We start from the raw sequence: 23,879 nt of genomic DNA, 5'->3' as shown, positions 1-23,879 counted from the left end.
TACCCAGAACATGTTGCATTGGTGCGTGCCTTTCGACCACATTGAGAAAAATATGTATAAATTAACTCTCTCACACACACACACACACATATTTTTTCATTTATATGGTTTGGAAAATTCTGCATCTAGTTTTGGAGTTTTCTTGCTTATGTTCAATAAAATGTGAAAGAATCATCAAACGATATCTGTTTGGTAGTAGATTTCTTGTGTGCCCGTGAAGATGTTCAAATTCTTGAGGGGGTTGCATTTTGATGAACAAGAGTGCATTACATTTTGACTTGCTTTTAGTATAATTTAGTAAGAATCTCTTTGTTGATGAGTAGGATATATTAATGATCATTGTATGATGATGAACAAAGTTGTCTTTATTCCGCATTGGTTATTGAGAGATTGAATAATGGTAACGATATTGTTTTGCTCTCGTTGTTACTAGATTTGTCATTAATTAAACCAGTTTGTTTGAAGTTCTCAATAGCTAAGATTGTGAGACATTGTCTTCTTTGTTAATGTGTGGGATATGTTAATGAAACTGTATGATAAACTGAGATTCTCCCTATTCTACATATGTTATTAAGAGATTGAGTAACAGTAATGCTACATGCATTTATTTTGTTACAATCAATTACCTACAATCATTTTTTGGTATGCCACTAAAGATGTCCATTTTTCTCAACTTTTCAGTTATGTTACCTTTCACCTCTGTTAGTAAATGGATATGCGTTACCGTTGCAGCCTAATATCGAAACATTGTAGATGCATTTCGTGAAGTGTCTCCATGTTCTTGTTTTACTCTGTTTATCTTACATAACAATGTAATAACCCTCTCTGTCTTATCTCTTATTAGACTGAACAATTTTTGTATCTAGTTACACTCTTAAGAGATACTTATTTGTTGAGTGTTTTTCACATTTCTAGAAAGTGAATCAATTCAATAACTTTTGAGTGCCAATATTGCTTTGATCTGTATCTGTCTCTGTAACTTGAGAATTTTTTTTTCCCACTGTCAACAGGTCCAATACGTTCCAAGCATGGCACAACCATCACGAGCTTTCTGGTTTGAGATACAAAATCATCTTTGCTGAATCAACATGTCTTTTTATTTGGATAAGACCAAGCGGTTGAAGAGTCATTGTTCCGATAGTGCATCAACTAAATGTAAGTTTACTTGTGTGTTATTTGTTCGTATAAATCTGTACTTGAGTCGTTATAACTAGACCACGCTAAAGCTTTTTTCAAATGTTGACATCTAATCTGTGGAAAATTTTGCGTGTTTGGCTGATATGTGAGTAAAGCATTAGTTATGGATGAGATTGATATTTTCTGTGGATGTCATGCTTCTCTAAAAGCAAAGGAGAAAGTTCTATAGTATAATAATAAGCTTTCACATTCTTTCTCTACCTAAAGTTGTAAAATATGTTAGCCAATGACATTTGTATGCTTGGCTTAAATAAGCTCCCAATCTCGTTCTAATGATAGAGTTTTTTTTTGTTCTGGGTCAGAATTTTAAAGTTGGAGAATTGTCACCTAAAAGGTTCCACTAATTTGGTCAAAAGATGGTGGAGGGCTTTTTTTTTGTTGTTATGCAATTTATAGTGAGCCAAGAGATGCAATACTCGTGTTTAACGTTATGATCACATAACATAGATGGAAAACGTAAGGCTTAAGTTTATGTCTCCACTTAATCTCAAGTGGTATGACGTATTTCCTTTGCTTTTAGATCCTCCATTAGTTGAAAACTTTAAAACCAATAACAAACATTGATGAATTATGATTCGAAGTTTCACTCTGTTTTTTTTCTTTCTTCTTTTAACTTTGTTGCGTCATGGGCATGAACCAAGCGTGTGATACGAAGTCAAAATATATTCTGAACTAAATTTGATGCTTTTGCCTCTGTCATTAATCACTTAATTTTATTTAAGTATAGAAAAGCAGCTTTTGTATAAGGACACACTCAAAAGCATTCTCCCTTCGAGAGGCCAAAGGTTGCTGTGTTACTTTCTTCTCTTCTATGGGGGTGGTTCAGATTTTAGGACCACATATTCTGATCAAGATTCAATTTGTGGATATTTGTCTGGAGATTACGTCTGCAGGTCAGCTCCTTTTCTTTCCACTTTTATTAGTTAAACTATGTCATAACTTTTCTTACTCTTGCTTACGTTAGAGAATCCTAATTATTGTTTCATTCTTTATTCATTCTAAGCATGTCAACTAGTTGCTTAATTATATCATTCTTGATTCCTTCCGCAGAGGAAGAGGAACAAGAAAAAACGACTGTAGTTTTTTTATACTTTTTACGGATAATAGCATAATTAATAGCAAAACACTGATTGTGAAATTATGGATTACTGACTTATAACTGTCTTGGCGAGATCTATTTCCATAAACCACAGGTTCTTAATAAAAACATATTGACCTCATTTCTGTTTTCTATGCACTTGTTCTTGCTAAATTAATCAAATGAAAAAACAAATCTTGATTTGCATCTTCTAGTGGACTAGTAATACGTGATCAACCACTGGGAATATATATATAGTAAGATGCTCCTTGTTATAGAAGCTGAGTACTAATATTGGAAACAATCTGACAACAGAGAGAACAGCTCTCTTTTGTTGTTGTATAATATATTACCGAAGGTATCTTCGTACCAAATCCTTTAAGACTTAGTGACCACAGAATCTCTTGAAAACATAAACTAAGATCCACTTGCTTGGTTCATGTCTTCAATAAACCTCGAAAAGACACGGAATGTGGTGATTAAAGTTGATCATAGAGTTATACAGCACACAAGCTAGCATTATGCTAACAGTTCATCAATGGTAGTAGCTACACATTCTTTATTATAGCACAAGTACAAAACTGGAATGGCTTTTTCTGTTACAGGAAACCCAGGAAGATCTCACAAATCTCTCCCCACCCTCTTTGGAATAGGAACAGCTCACGTATTCTAGCTTTCCTTTTGTTTAGAGAGAAGAGTACTAGGTTACATTAATTAGTTTATATAATAATAAATCCACATGCCTTAGAGTTAAGCAAAAGTCAGTGACCCTAGGGCATTTGTTTACTACGAAATAAAAAAGTGTCTTTTGTTGTTTTAGAATGGGGTTAAGTACGTAAGCATCTGATTTAACAGAGAGACAGATCAAAGAAAAGTGTTTAGTGGGGAATCACTTGTTCTTGCTGACGACTTAAATGAATCTTAAACTCTGTCTTCATAAGCTGTTCCGTACGGTTTCTTTAGGGTAACACATGGCTTAAGATGGCAAATCTTGAAAGTTTAATCTCAAAATTTCAATTTCTGAAAAAAGCAGCTTACTGTTGGCTAGCCAAAATATTCAAAGGACAAGCGAAGTTTGATGTTAACTTAACCACCCAATATTGTCTTAGAGGTAGAGAAAAGTTTTTGATGTTGAAACATAGGTGGTTTCTTCTTATTTTGTCACTTAACCTTTCCTATTATATTTCATTTAACCAAAGCATTGTTCACTTTGATTTGATGTTTTTTTTTTCCATTAAACTCTATTTTTTTTTCTTTCATTTTTAGGTCATAATAAGTGGGCGGAAATTTTTGGTTTTGCTTTCTTGCATTCAAATACAGTGTTGATTGAGGTTGAGTGTATTTTGGGCACACTTTCTTTGCTTATTTTTCTTGTAATTTGTTTTATGTCGTGGTTTCTTGATGCATACATGTCACTTTCTTCAATTTATGACCATTCTTTTCTAAAAAATTTGCATGGAAAACCATGTTATGTTTATTCCTTAATTAGTGCCAATAATCATTTTTTTGGTTGATGGGATTTAGATTTCAAAATTAGTGGGCAGTTGTTATCATGTTGTTTAAGTTGGGTCTAAGAATTACCCGACATAGGTTTTTGACACACGACTCCTTTGCTTTAAATATAAAAAGAGAGTACAGTACTACTATTAGAGAGAAAAACAAACAATCGTTTTCATAATCATAGCACTATTGGGGAAACCAAATTTGAGAACTTTCATAACTTTTGTTGGATTGTTTTTTTTTTTTGGATGGTAAAATATAAAAGAAAAAAAAAAACATGTCTGTAACTTTTTGTCATGTTACTTCCATTACGTGTCTCTCTGTAAGTGGCCGTATCTTTTCTTTTTTCCTATACGATTTGATTTTGCTTTTTTTTTTTCATTCAGATGTATATATTGTTATTATTGCCTTAAGAAAAATAGAAAATGTTACTCTTCTTAGTAAAAACTAAAAACCTCATTTGAAAATTTTATTTCACTCATCTTTTTTTTTTTTTTCATTTGGAACTTTCTTTTTCTCTCTAATTTTTTCTTCTTTTTTCCGGGTAGTCTCTTTCAGTCCCAGATCACATGAGGGTCGAAAGTTCCTTGGCTGCTGAATAATTCAGTCTTTATTTATTTTTTTGCCAAATGAGTCAAAAACGATGATTAACCAAATTTCCTGTATAGACTATGCTTTCCAAATCTGTTCCTCTAAACCAACAAATCAGATTTTTTTCTTTTGTAACAGTAAAAAGATTATATGAAGAGTTCTTTCAATTTTGATCATGTGCACAATACAGTGACTCTCTCTCTCTCTCTCTCTCTCTCCGTTACACACACACATACATACACATTACACAAGAGTATTCTTATCTGCATTTTGTCGCATAATTAAATAAATATTTGCATTATTCAAGTAGTGGTGTGGAAAAGTTCCCTTACCCACCTCTCTAGTCTCTGCACATTGCACAGTCACTTCTCTCTCTCTCTCTCTGTATTTTCTTTATTTTCTTTATTTATTTTTTTATTCACTTTTGCGACACTACAAATTGGCACCCTCTCCCTCTCATTGTCCATCATTCTTATTTCCAAAGCTTCTTTGTATTCACATCTCAAAAGTCTTTGCTCTCTCTCTCTCTCTCTCTCTCTCTCTCTCTCTCTCTCTCTCTCTCTCTCTCTCTCTCTCTCTCTCTCTTTACAAGCTTCTATCCTCTTAATTTGAACTATGGGAACTGTTGTCTATCAACAAGGGTTTCAGTCTCAACTTAACGAGCCTAGGGCTTTAAGACTTAGGCTATCTTCACCAAATCCTCACTTCTTTCAACCCTTTGGTTTAGCTCTCAAGTCTCCTTCACTTGACTCCCCTAATGCAGAGGACACCCGAAACCTTAACGATGACAAACCAGCTGCTTCCTCGGGCCCTGACTCAAGTGGCTGGAGCTTTCTCCAGTCCCTATCATCTGGCTCATCCTCCTCAAAGACGACGAGCTCTGAGAAAGAAAAGACTTATGTCCAACGTCCGTCTTCTTGTAGAGCTCTAAGCGACCAGAGCTTAGCATTGTGCACTGAGAATCTCGGAAGCGAATCTGGCTCTGATGTTACAGACATCGATGATTTGTTCTCGCTTGACGTGCAGAGCAAGAATCTCGGAGAAACAACAACGGAGACAAGAGCGTTAAAAAGTAGGAAAAGGAATGTGAGCCCTAGTGATCTCCCACCTCCTTTGACCACTATGAGAGGGTTTCAAAGCATTCAAATGAGACCACACCGTGAAAACGGAAGATTGGTCATGACCGCCACAAACGCGCCACCTAGTAACCGGTGCTTTCAAGCTGACCGGAGCAATGGTCGTCTCCGTCTCTCTATCTTGAAAGACTCGGATGAGTTTGTAGAGAACGAAGAAGAGACGATTGAGGCTGAAGAAACCGAAGAATACGAGGAGGAGAATGAAGAAGAAGTAGAAGCAGAAGATGAAGTGATGGGCATTGAGAATATTCAAAGATCAAGAAGATGCGCTGAAGGCAAACAGGGAAACAGGGGATTGCTAAATTGGGAATCTTTTTGCGTTGCTACTTCCTAAAAACAGAAACTTCTTAATTTGCTCTGTATTTACAATTTCACAATTTTTTATCCAATGTGTCTTTTTTTTAATAGTAGAAATATCGACGTTTCCTCCTAAGTCGAGAAAAAAAATGGAAAATTGGAAAAAAAGATCACTAAAAAAAAATTGTCCATCTACACTTTTTTTTTAAATAGTTATTTTTACTTAAAATACCCATAAAAATTAAAAAAAAACCCATATTTAACAAGTTTAAAAATGTGGAATATAGAAAAATAAGTAGATATATAATAATAGAAGTAATATTATTTTTTACAAAAAAAAAATGTATAAGTTGTTTTTTTTATGGATAAAATTTGATATAAAAAATTTACAAAACGTTTTCTGTTGTCCTGAAAATTTAAGATGATGTATTCTAACATTTTGTACATGTTATACTAAATTCAGGAATAGTTTCTGCTCTAAATAGTTTAGAGGCCCGAAATTCTGAATTCTACAAAATTCAGAATTTGTATTCTACGGTTTATTCTATGTTCTAAACGGTTTAGTATAATCTTTCTATAGTTTACTATATGCTCTAAATCGTTAGAATATGTGTTATTCTCTTTACTCTATCTCTGAGAAAATTAGTTGACATCTACTACCAAAAAGTAGATTGTATACTCTGAAACTTTTAGTGATTGCTAAATATAGAAAGTGAATATTTAGAATAGGAAACTCAATATTTATCTAATAATTAGCTAAGATCGTATTTATTTGTTAAGATTGTGTTTTACGAAATTTAGAAATAGTTATCTAACGATTTTAGAAATTATTAAAACAACCCTAATCATTTAGTGCACTACCTTATGGTGTGTAAAACCGTTTTCTCCCATTTCTTTTCACCATTTTTGAGTCATGGCAATGCACATCTATGTTAAGAGTGGTGTGTGGAGATTGTTTGACAATCATGAGTGGAGATTTATTATTGATGAAGAAAATCGTGGAAGATTACTAACTTTGGAATCGAGTACAACACATGAAGAATTGAAGATTATGGTTTCAGAATCCTATGGAATAGAGCCTAGTATGGTTGATATGGAGCTAAGTTTTTTACCCACAGATCTCACTGTTGATTGTCCTCCTGTCGTTATGATGAATAATAGTCAAGTCACAAATTTTCTTTCATACTATAAAAAGAAGAAAACAGTAAATTTGTGTGTGACATTCAAAGGTGGTGTTGAGGATGTTGGGAGCATTTCAAACTGGATTTGAATAAAGAACCAGGGGTTTCAAGTGATGAAGATGACGATGGTAGACCGAATGAAAACCTAGCTTTATTTGTGGGTACTAATGATGCCAAACGAAATGATGTTTTAGTGAAAAAAACATCCGACGAGAACGCCGGTTATGGTGTTGGAACGTCGTTCAAAGGTGTTAGCGTAAGGAAGGGTCAATATTTCAAAAGCAAAGAAGTGTTACAAGCAACAATGGAATTGTATGCGATGAGGTACAACTGTGACTACAGGGTTACAAAATCTGATACAAAATTCTGGTGTATACGCTGCATAGAGGATATTTGCAAATGGAGTCTTCGTGCTGAGTGTTTAAATGGGTCTACGTATTTCAAAATCAACAAGTTTGTGGGTCTCCATACTTGTGATCCTTCAAAGAAGAAGAAATTTTGTAGGACACCATCAGCTAAAACAATTGGACATCTCATTATGCAGAATTATGATGGTGTATTGGAAGGGCCTAAACCGAATGATATCATTAATATTATTCGTACAGAGTATGGTTGTGATTTAACTTACTCTCAGGCATGGGAGTCTCACGAGTATGCAGTGAATGAAGTTAGAGGAATTCCTGATAAGAGTTATGGTAAAATACCAAAGTACTTGTACATGATACAAGAAGCGAATCCGAGTACGTTTACAAATTATGAAGTTGATTACAACAGTAGATTCAAATATCTATTTATTTCTTTTGGTCAGTCAATAAGAGGATTTTACAAGGGAATAAGGAAAGTTATTGTGGTTGATGGAACATTTCTGAAGAACAAATACAAAGGAGTTCTGCTAGCTGCTACAGCTGTAGATGGTAACTCTATTTTGTATCCAATAGCATTTGGAATTGCTGATTCTGAGAATGATTCTTCATGGGAGTGGTTTTTTGAGCAACTTAAGGTTGTTATTGGAGATGATAAAGATTTATCCTTCATATCAGATAGGCATGTGTCAATTAGCAAATCACTTGAAAAAATCTATCCATTGTCTACTCATGGTATTTGCATCCACCACTTGATTGGTAATGTAATTACATATCACAAGAGAAGGGGTGTGGCTGATTTGGTTTCAAGAGCATCTAAAGCTTATAGAGTTGCTGAGTTTGAAAAACATTTTGGAGAAATTTGCAACATCAGTCATGCGATTGGAGAGTACCTAGAGGATGCTCAGGTTAAAAAATGGGCTCGATGCCATTTCCTTGGTTATAGATATGACTTGAACACAAACAATGCTGCAGAATTGATCAATTCAGCTTTGAGATCACCTAGAGAGTATCCAGTAATCCTTTTATTAGATAGCATCAGAGAGATGTTAACACGCTGGTTTTTTGAGCGAAGAGAATTAAGTGCAAAGCAGAAAGATCCTTTAACTGTCAAGGTGGAGAATAAGATTTCAAGAAAAATAGTGAAATGTAAATTCTTTAAAAGTTATCCTATTGGAAGAAACATATTACAGGTTAAAGCGAATGGGCTGGACTTTGTTGTTGACTTGGAAAGAAGGACATGTTCATGTGGAAAGTTCCAAATGGGCAAAATCCCTTGCAGACACGCCATCAAAGGAGATTTTGATATAGGCAATGATCTATATGGATATGCTGATGATATGTATAGCACTACCAGTTGGAGAGAGTACTATGAGGAGACTGTTAATCCAATAGGTATTCCAGAGAACGAATGGGGTGTTCTTGACCATGTTGAGACTGCAAAAGTTTTACCACCTGAAACAAGAAAACACCCTGGTAGACGAAGAAAACGAAGGCATGAAACGGTTGAAGACAAGATAAGTGCGTCTCAATAACCACAATCCGCAAAGAGACACAAGTGTAGCCATTGTGGTAAAGAAGGACACAATAGATCGACATGTGATGTCCCAATATAATTATGGTTATGTTTTATTCTTTGTTAGGTTTTTAAAACATTCACAGTCTATGATTTACTCTTGAGTTGTCAAGTCTGGTTACAACATTTCAATATTTCACCTTTTCTGGTTTCTTATCAAACCAAGTTAACAACAACACTGAAACTCATGTAAAACGGTGGAGGTTGTACAAAGGGAAAAATATGATGAAAATATTGCATATCCAGTAAGGATTGTAGTCAAAACAGACTTCATCAGACTTGTCCAGACTTCAATAGACAAGTGCATAAATTTCACTAGACTTCACCAGACTTGTCTGCAAACTTCACCAGACTTGTCTGCAAACTTCACCAGACTTGTCCAGACTTTACTAGACAAGTGCATAAATTTCACTAGACTTCACCAGACTTGTCTGCAGACTTCACCAGACTTGTCCAGACTTCAATAGACAGGTGCATAAATTTCACCAGACTTCACCAGACTTGTCTGCAGACTTCACAAGATTTGTCTACAAACTTCACCAGACTTCTCCAGACTTGTCTACAGACTTCACCAGACTTCTCCAGATTTTACCATCAATGAATTTCTGAACTGTTTAAGACCATTTCTGTTGTTTGTTTGTTTCAAAGATAACACCATCAAGAAATTTCAATATTTCACCTTTTCTGGTTTCTTACTTAAGACTATCAAACCAAGTTAACAACAACACTGAAACTCATGTAAAACGCTGAAGGTTGTCCAAAGGGAAAAATATGATGAAAAATCCAATAAAAAAAAAACAACATGATCAACCTAGTAATTTGCTGCATCCAATCATGATCATGCACAATATCACCAAGATCACCATCATCTTCTTATTGCTGGTTTTTGCTTCAGACAAAGCATCCTCTATCTTCTCAAATATCTCCTTTTCCATCTTCTCGTAAACTATTTTCTCAAACTCCAATCTCTATGTTCTGAAATCTTTCAGATGCTTCTCAAATGCAACATTCTTTGCAGTAAGTGTATCCATCTTGTTGACCAAAGCCTCATCAACCCATTTGAAGGTGTGATCATCGTTCCTAAGCTACAAGAAGCCCATCTATTATATTCAAAAATAAAAATAAATTCAAACGTGTAATAATACCAATTTACCTTGTTTGATGCAGCAAAGCCACAACGATAATATCTCCGGTAAGGATTGGGATCAGACGTCGATATAAGTGCTACAATTCCTTCCCCGCACTAACATCTCCTTGGGACACCAACCACTCTTCCTCTTGCACGGGAACTAGTTGATCCAGTCGAATTTGTCGATAAATTGCTCATCTTCTTCTCACAATCGAACGAGAACTAGGTCGACTTTAGGTTTCTTAAATTTGGGGATTTATGTGTGTCACTGTAAAGGATCGGGTTTGGTGCAAGATACAGAATCAGTTAAGTTATTAATTTGGTATTAGCTCGTAAACCAAATTAAAAAATCGGTTTGATATTAAACCAAATTAAAAGTCATACCATATATTAACTTAAAAATGAAACCAAAGTCATACCATATATTTAGTTAAAAATGAAACCAAAGTCATACAATGTGTCAAACTAAAGACATACTAAAAAGATGAAAAATCAGTCAATTTCGACTCTATGAGACTCCAACTTTGGAGGGACATAGTTCTTCATACGCTCAAGTAATAGTGGATCATTTGCAACTTCCCACATATCGACAGCAATCTTCAAACGCACTTGTTTGATGTTCTCATCGGTCATCAAATCCAAACTTAGAGATTTCATATGACACTCGATGTATTTCAATGCATAGACCCCGCAATCGCTCTTTGATATATTCAACTCGGACAGCACCTTCATTTCTATGATTTCATATTGTGTCAAAAGAGATGGTTTTCCATTCACCTTTGCATTAATTTCTTTCAAAATCCTTGGGATGCAGTTTGCGAAACACTCGACATACCTTCTACACTTGTGTCCAGCACAGTTGAAGACTTCAACAGTTCTTAAGACGAAGTTAACGCAAACAGAAATCCAGTGGTTACCGTTGACGAAAATCGGAGCGTATATCCTGTCAACATCTGTACCCCATTGTTTACCTGTCTTTCTGTGAGAAGGAAACTCACCATTAGCATAATTGAGAAGTCTACTATCCCATTTGTGTTGTCGCTTTGTTTTCAAGTACTTGTTGTATTCCACTTTGATTGTCTCACTGAACATGCAATTCATGAAACCCACACGGTCTCACTTCATTCGCCCTAAAGATGTTTTCTCCTGGAATAAATACATCATCACATCAATTTCCTTCAAAACAAATAAAAGTTAAGTTTAAATTTGAACATGGTAAAATAATGAACAATTTAAGTATTGAGAAAAATCAAGTTTATACTTACTTGATTGTGCAACCACTTGTTGTGAGAAATGACACGATCAAGTAATTCTAAATTAATTACCGATGTACCCAACTGGAGTTTCTCGTGACTGTGAAACAAATAGTAATTTGTAAGGTCAAAAATTTAAAATCTGGACAATTGTAAATATATGTTACAAAATCTATGTCTAATTTAGAATAAAAATTAGAAGACGTACCCAAGATTCCTTTGCCATGCTTCCAAAGCATTCCATCTAACATCGGATATGAAAACCAAATCAGCATCGTCGTCATACTTTCCCGCATCTATTGTAGGATCAACTTCGGGTACACATGGTTTTTACGAAAGATGTCCTATACTTTTCTCTAAGAAATCTTGAGTGCTCAATAAATCTTGACTGTCAATATTAAAGTCTATGGCACCCGATTTGGTGAACAAATCATCGAAAACAAAGTTGTCTTCCTGTCAATGGAAAGATCAAACAAAGTTTAATGTTTATAAAAAAGACATCCAAACAAAGTTTAATGTTTACAATACAATACATAAGTTCACCAGGACAATTACAATACATAAGTTCACAATTAGCCGAATATTTTCAAAAAAATTACATAGCCGAATGTTTTCAAAAAAAATACATAGCCGATTTCCAAAACAAGTTTTACCAAGTTACTTTTTACTTATCAAACTCTTTGGTTGAACGGATGGTGATTTCTCCTGTGTCAAAAATAAGAATCAATAAGTTAGTAAGGCACCATTACATATACAACACCAAAGCATATATATTTTTTTTTTACTTACCACATCTTTTGGTTTAAATGATGGTGGTGTGGCTTTTGTCGAAGTTGATGCTAGAGTGGATAGTATATCCTTCATTTCTGATACATCATCCTCCATCTTCTTCAATCGCTGGCCTATTTCTTCCTTAAAAGGTTTGAAAGAAGCTTCAAACATACCTTTAATGAATGACTTCATTTCTTCATCAAAACCATGAGTGGTTGCGGCTCGCTGACATAGGAGTTGTATTTTTCGATTCCCTGCACCATGATCAATGTGCTTTTTCTTCCTCTTCTTTGTGCTTGATGCTCCCACATTTACATCTTGCTTCTTCTCGCTACTCTCCAACCCAGAAAATTGATTATCTCCATCACTTTCCTTTTCAACATGATCATCTTCATTTACAACCTCCTTTATCTTCTCTTCTTCAACATCATTAGTTTCAACATGACCCCACTCATGGTCTCTAAAATCGTAACCAGATCGCACCAAATCAGTTACGTTTTTGACTCCCACATCATTGATCTCATCAGGCCTAAAAAACTCTATATCATCATGTATGTCACAATTTCCTGACTTTGAGATGTATGGATAAACGATATCCTACCAAAAACACATTAACAAAAATTTTGGTTAAGCAATAGTAAAAACAGAATCATATTCAGACAATGACAATTAAAGAAGAATAGAGAAAAGAAATTACTAACCTTTGGTCCAAACGATTGCTCTATGAAGATAATGTCTTGATAAAACACTTTTGCAGCTCCCTTCCAGTTAGAACAATTCCTTTTTAATCTTTTCTCCCAACAATTCTCCAATCACTGGAATTGCTTTCATAATCCATACTTGAAGTGCAAAGGAGAAACCGTTAAGGATATAACTGTTGGTCTTCTTCAACTCCTTTCTTGTGTCTATGATTGAGGTCACAAGATAGTCAAAAGAATGTAAACACCAAGGATAAGCTCTCAACTTATCAAGATCCATCACCAACTTGATGTATGAGAGAGGGATCTTTTTCTTCTCGTCCTTAGCCATTACCAAACCAGCTATGACACACACATCTACAAATCTTAGCTTGTCTTCAGGTTGCCACTTGGGAGCTTCTACTAGGTGCACATCCATCAGCCTCTTAATGGTAATCTCCCCATCTCTCTTCAATAATCTAGCCCAAAAACCTTTGTCTTTCTTCCAACTTTCTTCTTTCCAAGATTTCAAATCAAAGCTGAAATCATCATTGCATTTGAGTCCAGTGACTACATAACATTCTTGCATCGAAAATCTCATTGGCTTCCTTCCAAACACAAACCAAAGCTCATGTTTCTTATATGTGAGCAACTGCCGAGACATAATGTTGTGTATCAAACGCGCAGAGTATCCTAACCCATTCTCGTAGATGGCAAACACATTGGCAAACACATGATCACTCTTCACTTTCTCATACTCAGTTGGCAAAGCATCCTTGATTCTTGTCATGATAGACATTCTGCAGCTATTGTTTATCTGCTTCACTTATGGTTCATCACCGTATTTGAAAAGGCATTTAGGGTACTCCTTGCCAACGCCTGAACAATAGATTAAGAAAAATTATATCAAACACAACTAAATGAGTTGATAGAAATAACTTTCATGACAAGAATCACAACTATTCATGTCTTAATTAATTTTCAAAATATATAAAAGTACCTTCATTAATCATATCGATCGATCCTGATTTTTCACACATGTAGAAGCTAGTCTTCGAAATACACCTGAAATGTGAAAAAACAAACATATCACAATCAAAGAACCATGAAAGCAAACATGATGATGAATCAACTACGAAAGATAAAACTGAAACCTCATCATAGGATACAATTGTCTAGTAATCGTTAACACAACAAAAAAACAAGAGCATGAAGAAGAAATGTAAAATTCAGTCTTTTAAAACATAAAATTCAGTTTTGTCTAGTAATTATTCACACAACATAAAATCCAGACTTTTAAAACTTACGATATGGAGATTTCTCCAAAGGAATGTAAACTTTTAAAATTTAAAACATATCATCAACTCAAGCTATTGGGATTGAAAAAATTCTTGACACAAACTAACCTACAATTAGATGAACCAAGACAAGCCTTGCAACAATTTCAATGCTCTCATCTCTCATAGCTCAATTTAGTAATATGAATTCAAAACCGATTAAGAAAATCAACATGCAACTCCTAAATCTATACACAATGAGAATTCTAGAGTGATTTACACAGTAATATGAAGCCGAATTTAAAATGATGTGAAGAGAAGCAAACGATATTGAACAATGAGAGCAAATAAAAACATGATTTGCAAGAATAAAAGGAAAACAAATCAGAAGGAGGATGAATCAAGGAAGAAGCTTCGCCCAGATGAGAAAAGAATGATAAAAAGAAACTCACCGCCGTCGACTAATCGGAAGAACAAGCCGAAGAAATTCTCCGTCAAAGCCGCTGTCGCTGTATTTGTTTCTTCTATACGATTTGGTAAAAAAGTGAATTGAGGGTGAAAAGAGTTTTCATTCTTTTTGGGTGTAGAAAACTCTGGTTCGAGAAGAGGTTTCTACATACTCAATTTTTATTTTTTTGGTGAATAATTTAAAATTAAATTTATTATATTTTCGAAAATTAGATGGTTTAAAAAGCGAAGGTAAAACTGAGTTTTTATTATTATAAAACATATTTTACCGAACCTAAAATATAAAGGAACATATGGACATTTTTTAAAAAAACATCTTTTTTTCCAATTTCCCCCAAAAAAATAGATTAAATTTAATTTAAAATAAAAAAAATACAAAATAATTGGAAGAAATGGGCAGAGAGAATATGCTTGTGGTCTGGTCGGCAGTTAATCTAGTTTGGTAAGAAAGATTCCCTGAGTGGTCTGAAATTAGTGGCAACCTCATCAACTACGTTAGGACGATCGTATTCATGTACCCAGAAGCTTCCTTCTATTATGCCAATTGGCCCAATTCAGTTTCCAAGTTCCTAGTCCCAACGTATCAAATTAAATTAGTAGTTGGTCGACTTATCATTTATCTTAATTTTCCCTACGATTTGAACGTGTGTATACAATATACTCAACGTCAAAATGTAATCTAATATTAAATTTCAGATTGTCTTTGAGTTTTCATTTAACTTTCAAATTCTGATTAGTATTTCTAGTATTCAAAACTTTTTTTTCCCAGCCTAACAATATTAAAATAAAACTTTAAAGTTGGTTGCTCTAAACGGGAGGAAAGTTGTTTACAAAAATAATGTCTTACAATATAGTATTCAAAACTTTATACCAAAAATATCAAAAATACTTTATAAATTCGTCAAAAATAATATGACTGAACACGGTTCAAATTACACAAATTAAAAGTTACTTTCCAAAATAAAATCAGATTTAATCGTTTGGTCATCACTTAAAAGATTTAAAAATGAAAAGCAGAACATAAAAAAGCCAGCAATTAAAAAATCAAAAAGCATATGTTTTTGTTTGTACATGTAATATATATTAGCAAGCATATATATATATACATATATATATATATACATATATATATATATATTTACGTCAAGATGCTCTCTCAAAGATGATCAATTCAATTGTATAAATGTATAAGAATGAGCATCTATCTTTTTACCAAAAAAGAATAAAGAAAGAAGAATGAACAACTTAACAATTAAAAAGGAAGAAACTAGGTTGGTCCGTACAACAACGACGTCATCACAACCCCCACCTCCGCATCGCTCCGCCAATATCAAAAGGCTTTTGGTGTACGGACGACGGCTCTGTGCGGCGTTTGGTTAAAAAGAAAAATTATTTGCATATGCTTCAATCAATAACAAGTTGCATGCATCTAACAGCTCAATAAAAATATTCACCACTTTCTTATTTGCATATGCTTCAATGCAATTTTTGAGAAGCTTCTTCTATTTATGTTCTTACGAAATATATATATATATATATATATATTAAACTTTACTTTTTAATTTGCAAAAATATTTTAGCTAATAAGCATATTAAATTTTCAAGTATCACATTATGTTCTTTAAAGTTTCAATATTTTATTGATAAAAAAAATTAAAACAAGAAAAATACTTTTTAAACTAGGAGTCTTTTTGCGAATACTCCACTTACACATGAAAAAGTATATCTTAGATCCAAACTATCTCTTAAGCAAGTTGCAGTAATGGTTTAGTTAAACTATATTTGCATATACAACACACATTTGGTGTGAGATTTTCTTTTTCCTCTCCTTTTGCTAGAAGAATTAGACCTTATCTCATATTTTTTAAAACCATACTTTATAATTGATTACTTGAGATTTATAGTTTCTTATATAAGTGGTTTATAGTTCATAACTTCATATTACAAACATGCAGAAATATACATCGAAAAATATAATATGAAACTAGTATTTTATTTTATTTTAATATATATGGAACTAGTATTAATTAATAATTTCTAATAATATGCACATGATGAGATGGAATATATACATATACATAGTTTAGGTTCTTTTATTTTTGGGCAGAACGTTTATATGTTCTGTATATATAATAAATTAGAAGGTAATTTTATAATTATACGTCTGAAAACTATGAAACTGCAATAATAGTTCAAGTGTCCACTCGTTTTCTCTTTATATGGACTATATATCACTATAATAATAAGAAATATAGTGAGCGACACGTGAAACTCCATTGGACTGCTCTTTGAAACTCTTTATAGTAAGGGTTTTATCTTTTTGGTTATTGTTGTTATTTTTATAATAAAGATGTCGTTTTGGTTATTGTTATTGTTAATCATTGTGTGTTTGTGAGTGGCGATGGGTATATATAAAGCTTCTTTTTCACGTTTCCTTTCCTGCGAAAAGTAGTATGCATGGGATCTGCGTCTATCCATTTTGGTATTATTGCATGTTGAAACTAATTTGACGACATAGCATTATTAATATGGAACCATTTCAATAATTTTTGGTTATATTGCTAGTTTGCACATAAATTGAATTACAATATGTACCTTTATATATGATATAACAATGAAACAATCGACCGAAGAAATAACTAAAAAAACAAAAAAAACCGACACACAATTGCACAAGGCCACATGCACTTGTGTTTTGTTCAAATGAGAACGTTTTATAGTCTTCAAAATAGAGTTTGAAATATGAATATGGCTGTCAATGGGCTGATCCAGCCAGATCCGAAATATTTCCGAGCCTATATTTCAAAGTTTGTGTCTGATCTTAACAGGGCTACAATGCTTTTCCAATTTTTCATGCTTATCTTACAGATCAAAAATTCAAAATTATAAGTCTTAAAAATAAATGTTGCACTATAAAACAAATCAATCAAAGTTTAAATATTTCAACTATATTCACTAAAGCCAACTTAATTTAAAAGAAAAAAATTGAAAACTAAATATTTTTTTTTTATTTTAATCAAATAAAACAATATATATAATTCATAAAAAATATCACATTAAGAACTTTTCGGGTCGGTCCAAGCCCGATCGGACTAAGCCCAAAAAAACCGATAATCTGAACAGGCTTAGTCCAAAAAGTCCAATTTTTTGGATATATATACATATATCCCCTATATAATAAAACGGAAGTACACAACATTGTTTTGTAGACTATATAATTTTAATAAATTGGTTACAAATAGGTTATAGATTAAGTTTTATATTATTTGTATAGTCTGGATTTATTGTTTCCAAAAACCTTAAAGAGAATATTCTAAAGAATCATTTGATATCATCTAATTTACGATATTAATTTTCTTTATTAAATTATTAATCAAATAAAATCCTTTGATATCTAACTTAACATATGAATTTGTTAATTATTATTATAATTCACCTCTCATTTTTATATATGAGTCTATTTTGTGAAACAAATAAATTATCATATTATTTATTATAATTAAAAATAGTTTTATTTTCCGATATATCATAAGTTGAATTTAAAAAAAAAAATATATGCTTCAATCTATAAAATATTCAATTTTTATTAATATTATTCTTTAAAAATAAAATATATTGAATTACAATTTTTAGTCATATTTTTTTGTTGAATTTTATAATTTTATATAATATAATAAATTTTAAATAATTTATTTTGAAATATTTTTAAAAAATATTTAAACTTGATATTAAAGTTAGAAACTATAAACAGTCTAAATTGGTTTGTTATAGTAATGTCAATATAATATGGAAGAAGTTAAAAAAACCAAGTATATTAAAACAAAAAGTATAACAATATATTAAATTACTCATAATATAATAACTCGTTTTTTAAAAACTAAAATCACAAATTTATGTCTTATAATGACATTCAAGTCATCAGGTAGAATATACATCGTTGAAATAACTTCACGTACATAAACTAATACAACATATTAAAATTTTATTTTAAAATAGAAAATATACAAAATTTTGTATAAAATAAAATTTAACCAGTGTTATAACATGTGTACTTATCTAGAATCATTAACAATATAAAACTTACAAAATTAATCTCTACAAGATTAACAAGATCCACCAAGTTAACCTCTACAAGATTAGTGACGCAATGTCTTTTTTGGAGTACTGTGCTTCAATTAGGTTAAACTTTCATATTTAATCTGAGAATGTAGACAGATCATTTAAGTTCAAAAGTGGCAATTGGGTATGTTTCTTTGTGGCTAAGCAGAGCAAAAGGATTGGTGAGTGGTTTATGGACGTCAAATATACTATTATTACCAACTGATTACGACCATGACGCGGTCCTCTTTCTATTCTCTATCCTCAAAACGGTCACCAACCTGGATATAAAGTTACGATTTTCCCCTTATTTATTTTTAGCATTTTTATTTATAAAACCACAAAAAAAATGAAAGTATTTAGTTTAATTAGAACCTTTTTTGTTCTTTGAATGTGGGCGCTTCCTTTACATTCTTTTATGATATCGCTCTCTTTGACCGAATATTTAACCAATTAACTTGTGAAATTGATTGCAACATCAAGTCTATGTTGAGTACTATATATGAGCCAAAGCATTATTTTATTTTTTTGGTGAGAAGAGCCAAATCATTATTAATAAGCTGTATTCTAAGAAACGATATAATTACTTTAATTACCACGTAAATGAAGTTGCTTCTTTGTAAAAACTATAACTAAATGCGTACGATTTTGTGTGTGTGTGTCTTAACTATCAAAATAGTTTTTTTTATACTAATATTATCCTATATATCATACAATTGTAGATGGAAATTAAATTGCAACTTTTTTTATTTTTTATTTTCTATCGAATAAACATGAGCAAAAAGCTTGGACATGTTAATTTTCCGGGTGTACTGGATTGATTCCGTGAATCGTGAGTAGTGTCAACATGGCGACAAGACCAAATCCTAGCTAGTACTCTATTGGTGGATTTGCTCCTGCATGTTCTGCCCTAAAATATATACTTTTAGTTTTCTTTTTCTCTGCCAACTTATTAGAAGCATCATTGAAGATAATAAGTTGATGTATCAACCCAATCAGAAGTAAATTTCAAATCCATTAAAGAGTAACGTAACCCGTAAAAGGGTTGTTAAACAACGAATGAAAACTGATACCGATATTCATGATAGGAAAACTCGAACCCTTTGAATCCCACTAGCGCAGTATACAACTTAGCAGGAACCCAATACGTCGGTGGGAAACGTATTCTGATGAGATTTTAATGCGGTTTGTAATTAACGTAATTACAAATATTTTAGGAAAATGTATAAATTTAGTTCAAGAAATACTCAAGATCTCTCGGGAAAACAAGTATACTCTTTAAATTTTGAAAGAAAACCATCTAAGACTCTAAAACTAAATTAATAGTTGAGAAACAAAAAGAAAATCACTAGATGGTGGACTAGTAGTTCTAGTTTGATAGAAGAATTGTTATGTTGGTTTAAGTCAGAAATTGATTTTTGCTAAGTACAGTCTATTGCTTATAGTACATTTGCAAACTTAGAAGATTTTATCCGTTTTTTTTTCAGAGATTAGTCTCATATCTCTCTATAAGTTTTGAAATTTATTATGAGTTAACAATGAAAAATCTAAATCGATATTTCTCAACTTTTGTATTACAGAGAAATCTAATACCGTTTAAAGAAACCCTAAGGTTGTTGTTTATATATTACACTGCCTTTATGAACTATATAATTTTAATTTTATACATAGATCTTCTATATATGTTGACACGAGAAAACCCTAGTAGTTGCTATACTAAGCCCTATAAAGTACGTGTAACAGTAACGATCGACTTCTTCGTTTGAATACACTCATGCACTGACACATATTTATTTGTTGATAATAATTCGAGAGAGAGAGAGAGGAATAACAATAATTGAAGAGGTCCAATAAGTCAACAAATTATAATTCTTGGACACGAATATAAAAATGTCATTCACCACATTAATTTTCAAAGCGCGCACAGCCTTTTAATTTCTTCTTCCTCTATTTTTTTAAAAAGTTTATTCTTTGAGTTTTCTTCTTCCTCACTAAATAAAGTGTCAAAACCAGCAAACTATATTATTATAGATCAATGTAAAACATTGTTTCAATTTTTGTTTATGAATTAAACAAGACTAGGTTTTCAACCGCGGGACTAAATTATAAATTAATATATTTTAAATAATAATTTTTAATTTATTTAGTTTTCGAATTTCCAATTAATTAAATTTTATCTAATTAATATATAATTTTGTTTAGAATATTTTTTCTTCTTACGTTTTATATAGTTTATAACCTAATTATATTAAATTTGTTATTAGATAGAATATAAAATTTTAAAACACTTAGTTTTGTTTTCTATAATTAAACAAAGGTATATGCCTATATGATATGTTAGTGTATATTTTTATGTGTATACAATTTTTTTTTGTTGGAACATTAAGAATGTGTTGTAGTATGTGTAATATTTTGTAGTTCATATACTAAATAATTTATAAGTTAATTTTCCAAACTATGACTACAAATCTATAATATATAAAATAAACTAATAGTTTTAGTGTTGGTTCTATAGTCCAAACCAGCCATGCTAGACGGATCACGTAACATATTTAAAGATTTTTAATCCGCAAAAACTCATCATACAAAACTCATGAAAGTAAAATATAGTATGTGAGGCTAAAAGTCACTTTTTAACAAATCAATTTTTAAAAATTTTAAAGAACAATACCTCATCACTCACCTCTTTATAAAATAAAGAAATAAAATCTGTATACATTTACAATTATGTTTGTTACTTTTTAAAACACTTAGTTTTTATAAAAAAAATCAAATATAAATAGAATTAATTTGTTTATTAAATTAATTATTTAATGCCAATGACATATATGTAAATAAGTGTCAACTTCAGGATTTATTTTATAAATGTCTTCAAAAATATATATATATAGAAGATGGTTAAGAGTTAAGACTACGCTTTGAGTTGCCCAAAAAATAAGAAAAAAAAACTGATTTAATTTAATTTAACTTACAACATAAATATGTGCTATTTTCACTAAAAAAACTCTTAAATAATTCATGTTTCAATAGACTTAACATACAATTTTCTTTATAATACTAATAAATAATGTATTTTGTTTACCCGAAAAATATGCCTCATTGTGAAATCGCAAGATAAAAGAAATCTCACTTTGCTTTATTTTTGTGTTGAATGACTAAATGAGAGAATCATGGAACATTTTACGTAAGAAGATTTTTCTTTTTCAATTTAGTTTCTTGCTAAAGATAGAGAAAACAGGTTTTAAAAAAAAAATCTAAAAAACGAAAGAGAAAGAAAAAGTGAGGGTGAGAAAGTAGATAGATACGATTTTCTCCCAATCTCTGATATTTTCAGTCATTTATATATGAGGGATCGTTATATAACTTCATTGTTTGTTAGTGAAAAGAAAGTGACGTTTCGAAGACGTATCCTAAACGCAAAATTCACTTGTCTTCTTTCTTTTTTTCTTTCTCTTTAAGCGTCGTGTCTGAAAATAGTCAAGTCCCTCAATCAAAACGCTCCCTCACACTTAGAACACACAAATAAAAAAGAGGAAGCACAGAATCTAAAAGATAGATTATAGAAATCGAGACAAAATCAAGATTTCAAAAAGTGAGAAGATATTCTTGTTTCTATTTTACACAGCTTTGTTTTTTTCTTTCTTTCTTTCACGTCTATCCACCAACCAACCGAACTGCACTATGATGATAAGTGTCAAATGGGTTTTTTACTCTTTGCATGTGCTTTCTTGCCATGTTTATTTTCTTCTTTTTTTCGTAAGATTTGTATCATAATGTTGACTAAAGACTTGATCTACTGAGTCAGAGAGTGGGCCGGTAAATAGTAAAAACAATAATTGACCACAAAATACACTTATTAAAAGTACAGAAAATAGTGTACTAGTCCATAAACAATAAAATGCATAAAAAACATCAAACATTATTTTTCTCTCGCATTGTATGAATATTACTAATTTTGAACTTAATATGTTAGTTTTTGTTACAATGAAACCCAAATATATATAGGTACGCTCATATATGTTTCTCTCCTCTTTTTTTCCTGTTTGATATAATAAATCTGAATTCTGAAGCCTATAATTTAGCTTAGGACAATTCTTTGGTTCACCCCTATGGGTGAACCTCTCTTATTCACCCCTTTTCAATTATGGAAACAAATTTTTAATCTAAGAAACAAATTTTTAATTTAAGAAACAAATTATGTATATCAATTAATTTTAAAATTATTAATTCTAAACATTATATTGTAGTTTTTAATTATAATATCTAAACCGAAGTCACTTTTTTATAAACACAAATTGAAATACAATTTTATCTAATTATAAAATCTAAACCCTAGCCATTCTTTTGTGAACCCTAACCGACATATAATTTCGTTTGATTATAAAATCTAAACCCTAACCACTCTTTTGTAAACCCAAACCGACATATAATTTTGTTTAATTTTAAAATCTAAACCCTAACCACTCTTCTGTAAACCCAAACCGACATATAATTTCGTTTAATTATAAAATCTAAACCCTAACCACTCTTTTGTAAAACTCAAACCTACATATAATTTCTTTTGATTATAAAATCTAAACCCTAACCACTCTTTTGTAAACCCAAACTGACGTATAATTTCGTTTAATTATAAAATCTAAACACTAACCACTTTTTTGTAAACCCAAACCGACATATAATTTTGTTTAGTTGTAAAATTTAACCCTAATTCTCTTTTAAAAACCTAAACCAATATATTTTTCTTAATAAAAACCTCTACAGAATTTGTTTCCTTAATATATTTTGTTTTTTTTTTAATTTTGATTTATTTTATAAATATGATATGACTTGGCATTTTGTTGTATTTTGATTGGTGAATTTAGAGGTGTGAACCCAAGAATTTTTCAATAAACAAGGAGCTGATCCGTTGAGGTTTTAACTTTGGAATGGTGCTATCGTTTTCGTAAGTATATCTCTTCTTTATGATTATATTTTCTTTGAAAAATTAAAACGACATATTGACTTCACGAAAAATTGGACTGACTGATTTTAGAAAAAATTATTATTTTTAAGTAAGAAAATCCTCTAAACACTGTAAATGATTTGAAATTGTTGTAAAACTTTTTTTAGTTTGAAATCCATCACACTTCTTCACAGACCAGGAGAAAATTATCTACCAATCAATCACTTTTTCTGTGAAGTGAACTGTGAAAATAATCAAAATTCGAAAGTCTAAAAACACTTGTGCCGACAAAATGTTTTACACTTTTAATGTAAAACTCATGGGCCTTTCTAGTATGGGCTAATTT

General features: G+C 31.6%; 2 protein-coding genes and 2 pseudogenes across 3 annotated transcripts; 2 read left to right on the top strand and 2 right to left on the bottom strand.

The window, feature by feature from the left end:
- The first annotated feature begins 3,130 nt into the window (after positions 1-3,130).
- Positions 3,131-6,091, top strand: LOC104706249 (protein FANTASTIC FOUR 3 pseudogene; annotated as a pseudogene). Its single transcript, XR_015563320.1, has one exon. The product of XR_015563320.1 is annotated as a protein FANTASTIC FOUR 3 pseudogene (transcript).
- A 621-nt stretch (positions 6,092-6,712) lies between these two features.
- LOC147939679 (uncharacterized) lies at positions 6,713-8,877 on the top strand. The gene is made up of 2 exons (XM_087460982.1): positions 6,713-6,943; positions 7,051-8,877. The coding sequence occupies exons 1-2, from the start codon at positions 6,713-6,715 to the stop codon at positions 8,875-8,877; spliced, it is 2,058 nt and encodes a 685-aa protein (XP_087317108.1).
- Positions 8,878-10,539: 1,662 nt separating this feature from the next.
- On the bottom strand, positions 10,540-11,217 carry LOC147939678 (uncharacterized). Its single transcript, XM_087461585.1, has one exon. The coding sequence runs from the start codon at positions 11,146-11,148 to the stop codon at positions 10,540-10,542; it is 609 nt and encodes a 202-aa protein (XP_087317711.1). The 5' UTR covers positions 11,149-11,217.
- Positions 11,164-13,907, bottom strand: LOC147939677 (uncharacterized; annotated as a pseudogene).
- Positions 13,908-23,879: the final 9,972 nt, after the last annotated feature.

The sequence above is a fragment of the Camelina sativa genome, chromosome 8 (assembly GCF_030686135.1).
Source record: "Camelina sativa cultivar CO46 ecotype springtype chromosome 8, ASM3068613v1".
In the NCBI taxonomy this organism is placed as follows: domain Eukaryota; kingdom Viridiplantae; phylum Streptophyta; class Magnoliopsida; order Brassicales; family Brassicaceae; genus Camelina; species Camelina sativa.
The sequence above is the reverse complement of the archived record's forward strand: the minus strand, read 5'-3'. Positions and strand labels throughout refer to the sequence as shown.

Excerpts from the sequence above, each read along its gene's own strand:
- LOC147939679 (XM_087460982.1), top strand. The coding sequence starts at position 6,713 with ATGGCAATGCACATCTATGTTAAGAGTGGTGTGTGGAGATTGTTTGAC. Across the intron at positions 6,944-7,050 it reads CTGTTGATTGTCCTCCTGTC|CATTTCAAACTGGATTTGAA; the intron begins GTTATGATGAAT and ends GGATGTTGGGAG.
- LOC147939678 (XM_087461585.1), bottom strand. The coding sequence starts at position 11,148 with ATGAATTGCATGTTCAGTGAGACAATCAAAGTGGAATACAACAAGTAC.